This window comes from Haliotis rufescens, unplaced genomic scaffold (assembly GCF_023055435.1).
Source record: "Haliotis rufescens isolate VD_foot unplaced genomic scaffold, xgHalRufe1.0.p SCAF_6, whole genome shotgun sequence".
Taxonomy (NCBI): domain Eukaryota; kingdom Metazoa; phylum Mollusca; class Gastropoda; order Lepetellida; family Haliotidae; genus Haliotis; species Haliotis rufescens.
The window spans coordinates 18799479-18812326 of record NW_025964334.1 but is presented as its reverse complement, the minus strand read 5'-3'; the positions used below and the strand labels follow the sequence as shown (position 1 = coordinate 18812326).

Sequence of the window (12848 nt, the reverse complement as noted above, 5' to 3'; positions counted from 1 at the left end):
CAGTCCCTAAAACTGCTTACTGTCAGCCCACACAATGGGTGAAGATGTTAACATAATCAACTATCAGGACCTGACCTGTATGTGTCTTCATCCCACATCATAAACAAACAGTTGCCTACACAAATGCGTGTCCTCACCACAGCATCCGTTTACATCTATAACAATACGGGAGTCGACGCTGATTTTTTTCTCCAAATAACCAAAACAACCGCAAGTAGTCAGATCCGGAAAGACTCTGCTAGTCACGTTTCTTTGCTAGTTTGATGGCGTACTTGCCACGAATTAATCAGGTTTCGTTGTTGATATGCGCAGCAAGCTTTACGCCTATCATCGGCCAACTTTCCTGTACGCAACTATGCAGTTTTCATACCTAGACGGTTTTGTCTTTTCTTGTGTTTCAGTAAATACATGTTGAAATTGTACAGATGTTGAGAAAAAGGTTTCATGAGAGCGGGCATGTTATAACTATATGTTGTTATTATAGCAATAGTATCTATGCTGTCTTTTTGCTGCAAAGCAGGCTGTTCACGGTGAAGCATTTTAATCGTGAGTGAGTGAGTGAGTGGGGTTTTACGTCGCTTTTAGCATTATTCCAGCAATATCACGGCAGGGGACGCCAGAAATGGGCTTCACACATTGTACCCATGTCGGGAATCGAACCCGGGTCTTCGGCGTGACGAGCGAACGCATTTTAATCGAGGGATGTCCATTCAAAACGGGACCCTCCACAAATCAGTTTAAAGAAAATCATTTTTGAAACGCGACTGTCGTTGGAGATCTTTATGGTAAACTGTGTAGTGAGAAAAACACAGCTCATAAATTTGTGTAAATAAAAATCTCAGCCTCCATCTGCATGTAAAAGAAATAACTCAGCCTCAATAAAAAGTCTCGACCACAATGTGGCCATCCTCATCAATACAGACTATTTCGTGAGGAGAAAGCCATTTTCTTTGACAGACAGACAGACAGACATAGTCATGAGAGACAGTATCATCGTTTCAAATCTTCAGTTTCAAGAGGCAATAACAGTTGTTGACTGTGATGGGAAATGACCATTAAGTATCATATACCCTTACTTGGAACCTGGACGCCATCTTAGCTGAAGATATGCCCGAAGTAGGTGACTTGTTTTGTCGAAAGTTTACATTTGCTTGGTTTTAGAGTGATTCCTGCTTCTTTGATCTTTAGGAATACTGCCTTGGTTGGTTGGTGTGTTGTTTAACGCCGTACTCAACAATTTTACAGTTATATGACGGCGGACTGTAAATAATCAGTCTGGACCAGACAATCCAGTGATTGATATCATGAACATCGATCCACGAAATCGGGATCGGTGACATGCATCAACCAAGTAAGCGAGCCTTGATTCAAGTGTTCCAAAACCGTTTTAGAAAATATTACGTCAGCTACATATATTAGTATGTAACGCCAATTCATTTCTTTATTGACTCTGAAATGTTTTTTTCAGAAATGCCATTGGAGCATTTTCGGAAAGGGAGGCGATTCCATCCAAAAACACCATCGGGTGTAATTTCTGCCGACTTTTTTTGCATCATGGATGAAATGGTATTTGACACAAGCACAGTCAAGCACACTAAAAATGTTGGCAGAGGTGGTAGAGGGGAAAATGCATTGAGGCAACTGTGATCTACGGCAAAGCGGTAAGAGCTATCACGTTTTTTAACCATGACAATGGGAGAGTGCCATTCAGAAGAACTGGGCTGAATGATATTGGCTTCAAACATGTCTTGCACCTGTCTGGAACATTCTTTCTTAATGGGTAATGGGTGCGTCTTGCCTATAGAAAGGGAGTCTATTGGGTCTGGTGTCCCCTGTTTCTATTGTGTTGGTTGGTTTGTTGTTTAACGCCGCACTCAGCAATATTCCAGCTATATGACGGCGGTCTGTAAATAATCGAGTCTGGACCAGACAATCTATTGTGTGCTAATGTAAGACAGTGTGTCCTATTTCTGACCAATCTGCATTTTACTGTGTACCAGAAATGGGCTTCACACGTTGTACCCATGTGGGGAATCGAACCCGGGTCTTCGGCATGGACAGCAAACACTTTAACCACAAGGCTATCCTACCGTCCCATTCATAAATATGTGCCCTATTTGACATGTTTTTCATGGTTAAAAAGTTGTGCTCTATTGGACATATAGTGATTATAATATGATATTATTTCGCAGGTCTGACTTGCAATATAAATACGCATTTTCTTAAAATACCAAATTTAGCAAAATCATATTTTTTTCAAATCCAAAATTTTTGGGTAAATATTTTAAGTCACAAGGGTGACAAGCAGGGAAATCTACATAACAAACAAGGAAACAAATCCTGTCAAATATAAAAAGTCTCCAATAGTAACAGGAAATGTGGTGGTCAGCAAAATTTCAGCTTTGTCACAGCAACCAGAAATCCAGTCTGGATCTGAGAAACCAGTGGTTGACATTATGAGCAACAATCAAGGCCCCGAGGTATAACCATAAACAAAGAACCAGGTCATACATTATAGCAAATCAATGTTCCCAGGGGAGCAATTTACTTGCCTTTGCATGTGTTTATGATGGGTGCCACCGGTGGGGCAGGATACACTCGCCTCACCAAAACCTGGTATCATCACTATTTCATAGTGATTCATTAACACATGATCGTGATATAGTCGTTATATAATCAATTCTGTATTCAGCACAGATTTTCATAGGAATATGGTTAGGATCGTGTCGCTTTTATTTCTGAAGTACAGAAGGCAAGCATGGGACAATGGGAACATATTGTGCCAGAGAGAGTGAGTGAGTGAGTTGGGTTTAACGCCGCTTTTAACAGTATTCCAGTTATATCACGGCGTGTCAGCTTAATGTGGGAAGAAAGCCCGAAGTGATGCAGGTCTCAGACGTTTACCACTTCGGTGAAACCCACGAGCACGGTAAGGTGCAGAAAGACCTAGAGACATAATGGTGCCAGAGAATCCCCCTCTAAAAAAGACAAAGGCATAATTAGATTTGTGTATTTTATTACATACAACTTTGATGTCTTACAATCTGCACAGAGGTACACTGAGAATGACAATATACATTGAATAGATCACAAACACTGTATGATACAGACACATGTACAGGAAACTCAGCTCACAAGTTGCTGAGGATGCTGACAAAGCACTCAAATGATGACACCTAAAAAACTTATTACTCCACCACAAATCAATCATTTGTTCTTCAGAATCTCATCAAACTTGTTCTTCAGAAAACTCAAAAAGAAATCCCAGAATTTATTATGATAAAAATAAATAAAAAATATAATTTTCTGATCTGGTTTTTGTTACGAACTTGTCTTAACATATCTAATCATGATGGCACCAGTCTAGAACATCTATGTATTTTCTCAAAAGTTTCATATTAATAAATGACAACTTTAAAAAAATCATATCTAAAATCTGCCATTAGCAAATATTAATTATTTTGGTCTTCAACAAGAATTATTTTGTCATTTATAACAGACAAATATTTTCCTCTGCATGCTAACTGAAACAATTTAAAAGAACAAACAATAATTCATAGTGGTCTGTTGCAATTCCTTATCAAAGTCCAAAGGTTATGAAACAGAATTCTGAAGGAAAGACTGTTTCTCATCATCTTTCCATAAAAACTACATGCTTTATCCTTACTGTGAAAGATCCTGGGAAATCTAGTTCTTTATACGTCATAAAAACTTGTCACAACTAACCAATATTGCCTTGATCTAAATTCCACATCTATTGTAAACTGTGTAAAACATTAGATTGAAGTAGTTTACTTGTGGCCAAAAATAGTTAAAAACTGACATGCATGTTTATGAAAAAGATTAAATATTGTTAAAATTTCATAAAGATAAAATGATCGTACTTAAAAAAGTTTCCTGATTCTAGGTACTGATGCAAGTACTATTTTACTTTTTGTTTAAATGGAAACTATGATTCATGGTATGTGTATGCTTTCAATTTCTTTCTACTTTCTTTCTATTCTACTTAAATGACCATTATTAGGTGTATTACACCATAGTTTTCAGGTCCCTCCTACATCCATCCTAAAAATACAAATTACTTCACGTATCTTATCCTCATATGTATTTGCACAAAAGGCAGCCTTCATACAGTATGTTTCAATAGTGATTAATAGATTGGAAATAGGAAATTAATTGATCATTTGTTTTTACAGATCAATGATATTCAGTTACAGAATTTACTAATTTAGTCAAAAAATGTGAAGCTGACTTTTTAATAAATATTTTTTTATTGAAACGAAAGTGATGCAGGATAAAAAAAAAAGATTTCCTATCATGAATACCAACTAACAACAGAGCACACACTAAACTTACTCTTCAAGAGGATGTCAGTTATCAAGTATGTTATATTATGGTAAACAGACTATGTTTCATATGATGCAGGAAATTTTGATTTTTTATATTTTTTATTGGCAGACATATGACTGATGCTCAGGTTATTAAGTGACACCCAAGGAAACATTTAATGTTTATTTTTAACCTTATATTTTCTTATTATTAATCCACAGTAAATTAGACTTTTATACGTATTGGAGTTCATGACATGACATTAAAAAAAAATTCATCAAGTGAGTGAGTGAGTGAGATTTAATATTGCTCTGAAAGGACTTCAGACATATTGGCATGGCAGCTGAATTTGGGAGGCAAGTCCAAAGTGACAAAGGTCCTAGACATCTAACTGGATGAAACTCACAAACAGGGTATCATGCTGAGAAGCCAAGTGTCATAATCGTCAATGGTGCCCCTATCAGCAGATCCTGGAATGACTAAGGGCCGCAACTCTTCGACCACTGGGCCGATGGCATGACATGGCCCGACTTATACTACATGTACCAAAGGAGTCATTCTTTCATCATTCCTTTCAAAAACATAACTGGCTTGCATGATTGGGAGACTGAGAAAAAGAAGTGATTAACTGATCAGCTGCGAGAAATTGACAAATGATGTTACACAAACGAGGCCACAGATGTATATGCAATATAAAAATAAAAACAACTCTGGTACAAGGACTACAACAGAGGCTGGTGACACATCACTGTGGTGAAGTAAACCCATCCCAGAAAGGAAATCCTTAACCAATCAATGTCAGTCTTAAATATTTGTTCGTGTTAATTCACACCAGGCTACTTTTGATAGGGATATTTTGAACTTTCCATGATTCAAGCAACAGATTTTCATAATATGTCAAGTGTATATTTAAATAGACTGACATATCAGATTAGGAAAGTTTAGTAGTATATTTTGTTTGTTGGAATACCTTTCAAAGTAAAATAAAATTTGAATATCTCCCAAGTGACATTTAATGATTTAATTCTTTATCCAAATGTCCAATCAATGAATCCAGGATAGGTACTAAGGTTAAGTTGGTTGGTTTGTTGTTTAATGCCGCTCTAAGCAATATTCCAGCTATATGACCGCGGTTTGTAAATAATCGAGTTTGGACCAGACAATAGAGTGATTAATGTCATGAGCAACGATCCACGTAATTGGGATAAGATGACATGCATCAACCAAGTCAGCGAGCCTGACCACCCGATCCCGTTAGTCGCCTCTAACGACAAGCATAGTCGCCTTCTCGCTAAGGTTATGGACATGCAGGATAGGTTAATGCTGGTAAACATAATCATCAAAAACTGCAACAATCCCATCTAAGATTTACCTAAAGATATACTGTGTGTGGCCTTACAAGTAACATAAAATTTGGTTCAATGTCTTGAAGTTTGTATTAACGCGGCTTTATGTGGGAGGAAAGCCCGAAGTGATGCAGGTCTCAGACATTTACCACTTTGGTGAAACCCACGAGCACGGGTATGGTGCTGACAAACCTAGAAACATAATAGGGGCAAACCGGCATTTGACTTGCACAAGGGACACAACTCTGCACAGCGAATTGTAGCGCCTTAGATGACTGGGTCACCCATGTCCCTGTATGTTTGAAGAATAAACATCAGCTCACTTCCTAAGAAATAAATCCCTGATTTGTTTGCTTTAAAGCTTCATGACAACATGCCAAATAAATATCTAATACTTTTCATTTGGACTATATATATACTTTCTTAACATCTAATATTCCATAAAAGTTGGCAAAAGCAATGCAGCTAAGATACCATTAATACAACGGTAATTAAATCCAGTTTACAAAAGGTATTATTGAAATTTGCACTTCATGTAAAAAAATCTTAAAATCTGAAGCTCACATGCAGAATACTCATACTTAATCAACATCTGGCTATACAGTATATGACATAATTAGTGCCCATGCACCCCCCCCCCTCAAATGTTTGCTTTGATATGTGTGTTAATCAAAACATGTTAGTGACCATGAAAATATGCCAAAGGATAAAAATAGATTAATGAAGTTTCAGGAACTGCTACATGAAAATGTTCTCTTTGATTTTGGACCAAAAAATGAAAACTACAATGTGATGGTTGTACACTTTTTGAAATAAATTTCAAACATCCACACCCAAATTATTCATGTGACACGGTCCGCAAAAACCATTTATTTTGATTTTCCAGTGTTTGGAGGCTGAACAATTCCTTAAAAAAATCAGCTATTGGCTGTTACCTAAGCTTGTCACCAACACGCAGCTTTCAATGTGCAGGATGGATGGAGGGGTCACAATGAATTCTGACTATGAAGCATTGGAACGAGGTGGACAAGATCGGCTTTCAGATGGATCTGATTGTGTGCAGTAATACCCACGTGGATCCATGCTCATGTTATTGACCACCGGTTGACCAGTGGAAACGCCATGTCTTACATGTTGCCGTCATGTAGCGGTAATACTGCTGACTACGGCATAAAACTGTCTACTCACTCAGGTTGTGGGTAAAAGGGAGGTAATTCTTTGGAAAATGTTAGGCCAAACAAAAACAAGATTTTACACATTTTCTTGGTCAATATTGCCAGGGAGGCAAAAATAATAATCTGTTTTTGGCCAGGGTTGATCTGAGGCTAATTTCTAAACCGCTTCTGAAATCAGAGTTTGAACAAATACAAATAACATGGTGTTAAGAAGAATCATTTCAAATTAACAGCAAAAAAAATCATTTATTTAATGTTTGCAACATTGGAGTAGGCTTGTCAGAAAAAAAAAAAAAAATTGGCCCAAACCAGTATCTGAACCTCAATAATCCAAATTAGGCCATCCATATTTTTTAATGTGTTTTTCATCTCCAACATCCACCAGGAAGGGAGCGGGTGAGCGGGAAGAAAATTAAAACAGTATATTTCAGTATTTGTGTAACAGTTTTCAGACATCTTAAAGTTTAGAACCCTTCAGATTAATTTATGACATAGATCAAGTTGTTTTGCCTCGGAAACAATTTTTAAAAATAAATATAGCTTAAGAAAGCTTGAAAGCTGGGAAAAAAATAAAAAAATAGGGACAAGCTAAGTTGTCTGCCATGTAGTATCATACAAGTGTCAAGCCAAGCCAGTGTTCATTGTGTGTGTGTGTGTGTGTGTGTGTGTATTATAAAGCTACAGTATTCTACAGTCAATAAATAACTACATTTTGATCCAGTGCTTCTAAATGATTGTATCAATTCAAATCTCTAAATCTGTTTCCATTTGATTAATCTGCTACAACTACCAACCGTTATTCATTTCTGTTAATATTTCAATTTATTTTGATAAATTCAAATGATTAGTACCTTTACATTCAATAGATGCAGTCAACTTGGATGAAAGATAAAAATGGTTTCTAATGACGCAAACAATCACAAATAGGTTTAAGTAACATTTAACAGTACGAAACACAAACATTATGTTAGTGGACTAAAACATGCCAAGCAAGTCGTTACACTTGAAGTTATAGTTCTTGTTTCATGGATTATATTGCCATATTATGATATTATTAGTGCAAGTAAACAAAAATCATATTCCCTCCTGAATTACAAGGTTAAAATGACACAGACTGTACATAAACACTGAGTCCATTAACTGTCTTGTACTGATACAAGTCCTTCGATCAACCATACATACGTAATAAATACAATAGTCACGCCATCTACTACACAAACACAGAGTACGTACATTCTCTCCATGAAATTAACGACAAGATCATGGAGATTGATCACATCAACTTATCTAAACTACAAATGTACATTTCATGGTATGTAAATATACATACATTATGTACATTATCAAAGAGGGTTTATCATACAAAGATAATATTACAAAAAATTGTACAAAGTTGTATCATCAACTTTGATCAACAGCATCTGGATATATACCAAGTTAATATGGTGCTTACGGTCACTTGATACTTCAGTCTTGTTTCTTTCAATGAAAATGACATACATTGCATTATGCAGATGTCACTCATTTCTGAAATCAAGCTTTATCGTACAGGCAACATGTCCATATTGTGCAGTGCATTCTGGTTATATTGTCACTGAATACGTCATCAGCGAGAATGAAATGTAATATTTTCACAGATAAATTTTTGTACAGATAAGTGGAGAACGCAATCTAAATTTACACTCATTAATATCTACAAAATATTAAAGGAAACAATTATTTTTTTTATACATAATTTATGATAATTAACATGAAACTGGACAGGTGACTACTCATCCAAAACAACAGAAACAGCTGTCTGGAGATCCATATCCATTGCTAGATATGAAAACATTGGAATTTGTGTAAATGGTATTAAAGGCAATTACTTACACACACAATCGTCATATCACATAAATACACATCAATCATAATTTGTTTATTTGAACTGAAGAAAAAAACATTTCCGTTTTAATTTTCCACATATCACAAAGACATGATCCAGGACTTCTCAAAACAATTCTGGCCTTTAGATATAAAATGACGTTGTTTGTTTTGGTTACCGTTGTTATGGATGAGTAGACTTGAGCAGAATTAAATACTGCGCTCTGCAACACCAAATGAATCTCTACTAATTTACATACACAATGTATCTAAAAGTGATCAAAAATGTTAAGATATATTTTATAAAAGTTAAATGTAACTTTGATTATTTCATAACATAGAATTTCAGTAAATGATAAAATATTTAAAAATGTTTAAATACTCTGACAAGTAAAATGTGCATATCACATCCATGCCTTGACCTGATTGTAACTGTAAAAACATCCTTTGTTCAGACGGTGCTCTTTGATCCATAATAGATTTCTTGAATATTGACAGTTTTATAAATAAATAACACATTAGGATGTATAGTACACACTAGACACTCAACTACAATATGATGGGTACATCGTGCCAGTACCTTGTTCAAAATAATTGGCCCATTTCAAAATTGAACAAAATTTGTGTCAGAAGACAATGATTTAACGGGGATAATAATACTTGCAATACTGGATTTTACGCTCCATTTGGTGATCACGTGACACAGGACACGGTAATGGCTACTGTCGAACTCATTGTTGTGTATATCATGTGGCATCTTGATAAGGATACGGAGTCTACATCCCCCGATTTCCAGCCGGTTCTTGACGGAGAAAGGGAGAGAAGCGGTACGTATACGGGTTCCGATGTCTCAGGCTGGGTCTTCCAGCATCTGTTGTAAGGATGGTTTGTCCTGTGTCACGTGATCAGCAATATTTATCTTGCCAACTGGAATATGCCCTGGTGTGTCAGGGGAGACCACTCATCAGGGGATTAATTAACATCTAAGGAGGACTATGCTATAAATCTGGTATCCATGGTAACCTCCCAGGTTAAAAAGAGCACTTTGTATTTTAATTTGCTATGTTTTGGCAGGTAACTCTGAACACACTTCCATGGAATTACAACATGTTCCTGTACATCTCAATTTCTGAATTTGCATACTTATATCATTCTAGGACAGATAAATCTCTGTATCCACTCTGGGTTTGCTCAAACAAGAACTGGAGAAACCAAAAACATTTTGGGGTGGGCCGAAACAAAATGTTAATTTCACATAACACCATGTCTAAAGACAAACTGTCACTGTCGAAACATAGGCTGATAACAAAGTCCTTTTGCTGACCATTTCTACAATATTATATGTATTTAAAAAAAATATCAAAGAAATCAAAATAATTAAATTTTATTTCACAAAAATCATGATTCATGACAGTCTAAGTTTATGTTTAAGTAATTTCAAATTTTCTTTACAAAACGACAAATTTCATTCTTTGACGATAATGCAAGAAAGTCTCAATAAAAAAAATTCAAAGCCACTAAACTTTGATATAAAATGATAGCAAAAACATTTACTTCTTGAAGATTACCAGTGTTGTAGCTGTTATCAGTATGCTGTTTTGCTTGTGGCAGGAAAACTTGGCTCTAAAAGAATACATTTAGAAACGCAACACTCACTTCAGACATCCTAATGGAACACCACTACACTCAAGTGCAAAAAAATGTCCCCCCCCAAAAAAATCAGTCCCAAATACAGGAGTGAGTAGGGGAAGGAGTAGGGTTTTACACAATATGCCAGTCATTTCCCAGCAAGGGGCCACTATAAACATGCTTCACACAGTGTCCTACAGTATGTAGGTGGGTCTTGCTGAGTCAACAGTTTAACCACTAGCGTACCCAACAGTTCCATAATGCATTGACTGGACCTGGCTTGTGGCTCTGTGTTACTGACAACTACAAAGCATACGCAGCAAAATCCTCTTTCAAGTTCACTTTTAACCTGATATATACTACTCAAAAGAAGTTAGGGACCACACAAATATTATAGTTCATGTGTCACGGCAGTTAAGGACCAGCCGATTCTTTCCTATTACCTTATATAATCAGTCAATCCATGACAGATTAACCATAGAAATATGAGTGAAACAATGGTCTAAAACTTCTTCTGAGAAGAATATAATTTGACCACTATTGCAAATTGAAAAATTATCACGAAAAGAAAATGTTGCGTTTCTTATGTGTTTGAGTATAAGGTGGTGCATCTCACTTCAAGGGAAGCTCATGATGATAACAGTAACATGATCACATCAATAATTCAACGTCATTACGAGTGATACAACTGGGTTATGCAGCTGGTATTATGGTCGAAGGATCATCCCCGGGCAGATTTGGTTCATCTTCCCATGTTTCAAAAATGAATACCAGTTAGTTTCCAGTTAATTTCCACACACATATACACTTAATAGTTTTAAAATATAAAATATAAACATAATTTTTTTATCCAATTTTTTTTGGGTATTCATATGAATTTTTATGATATGCTAAAAAAATAATGGTCTTGGTTCTCAGGCACCACCATAAAGTTTGCCGAATGTTTTGTTTTTATTTCCATTTTAAAAAAAACCCTAAAAAATATCCTTAAATATTCCAAGTGCAACTGTAGTCAAATACTGTATTCCAGCATTTTACTCGTCAAGGAATACATTTATGTAGGGAGGCCATTCCCCAGGTTGATTGTAACCAAGTGTTTATTTGGTCGCACAACTGTTTATTTGGTTACATACTAATTTGAAACACTCCACCCCCCAAAAAACACAAAGGACACCACCCAACCGCACTATATTTCGAAAGCCATTGCCTGAGAACCAAATCTTTTATTTTTTCAGCCATATATGCTTGTTTTAAGAAATGACGACCTGAATTTTATGCCTATTTAACAGACAGTTTATGTAGAGATGTGCCAAATGGTAGAGTTAGTGAGACAGCCGAAGCTGTCTGAATGCAACATGAGTTGCTGATCCAGTTCTGCCCCGATTCCTTCATAACATTGTGTTGGTTCTGCCCTATGTACAAATACAGTGACTACGTAACACGGTTGTAACTGGGATAACACTTCATAACAGCATGGAAGATTCGTCTCTTCAGCACTGGAGATAAAGAAAACGTCAATGTGGAGCTCTTCAGCAAAGGAGTCTGGAAAGACGTGGAAGGCTGAACTCTCATAACAGTGAAGGATTATTTCTGCTGTATTCATCAACAGCTTCCATAATACTCAAGAAAACAACATGTGAGGAAAAAAAAGACACTAATTTCTGCTCCTCAATCAAACAATGCCTTCCATGAAGCTGGTATCTAAATGTTGGATTAGTGTCCGAAGGAATCCCATTTCCTTGCGTGTGTTTTCGAAAATGATCCGAGGGTCATCACTCTCACAGCGGAGACAGTTAGGTGCCATCACCATTGCCAAGTTATTTACGTCCATTTTTGTGACACTTGCATTCTCTGGAGCTGCAAAAACCTAAAAAAAAGTGCAAATCGTTTTGAACATATTGCATCAAATATAAGCAAACATTTTATTATGTTGAGAAACACATATAACAACAACAACAAAAACATCTTTGTTTAATGGTTTAGTGCTGCTGATAAAAGAGTATTCTCCCTTTAGTAAATTTAAGTAATAAAATTTGTAGACAGTTTCTTTGGTTCACACTTTAGAAGAAACTGGTCAATATTTCTGTAACTGAGTTACCTCCCTTTGTTAGTATTTTGGCAGAGCATACAGTTATTATCACCAGTATTAATATCAAAGATTAGGCAGGGAGAAATCATGAAAGATCATTGAAAAGGATTTCTAGCTTTGCATGGTTATCACAAAGAGAGCCCCATTGTGGTGCTGACAGTTATATTGTAACTGGGTTGATTGTGGTTTTTAAAAGGCAAATCAATCCCATTATACAACATACCAAAGTCCTGCCATTTGCAAGCAAACCTCTGAACTTATTTGCCATGTTATCATACATCAATTAGATAACTTTGCCTCTTCCACAAAGAAGAGAGTTTAACTGAACAGGAAGGGAGGTAACTCTAAGCTGATGGTGATCATTCAAAATTCCACGAGGTCGACCATTCTCAACATCAGTTATATATACCTTTACCT

The 12848-nt window shown here is 36.2% G+C and overlaps 1 protein-coding gene across 7 annotated transcripts in view; it reads right to left on the bottom strand.

The window, feature by feature from the left end:
• Positions 1-2999: 2999 nt before the first annotated feature.
• Positions 3000-12848, bottom strand: part of LOC124111293 (rho GTPase-activating protein 39-like) — a 212975-nt gene continuing 203126 nt past the window's right edge. For all 7 annotated transcript variants that reach the window (XM_046470952.2, XM_046470951.2, XM_046470949.2 and 4 more), the window contains one exon: positions 3000-12209. In XM_046470952.2, coding sequence (XP_046326908.1) covers positions 12015-12209 — 195 coding nt within the window. In that variant the 3' untranslated portion in view covers positions 3000-12014. The remainder of the gene's footprint in view (positions 12210-12848) is intronic.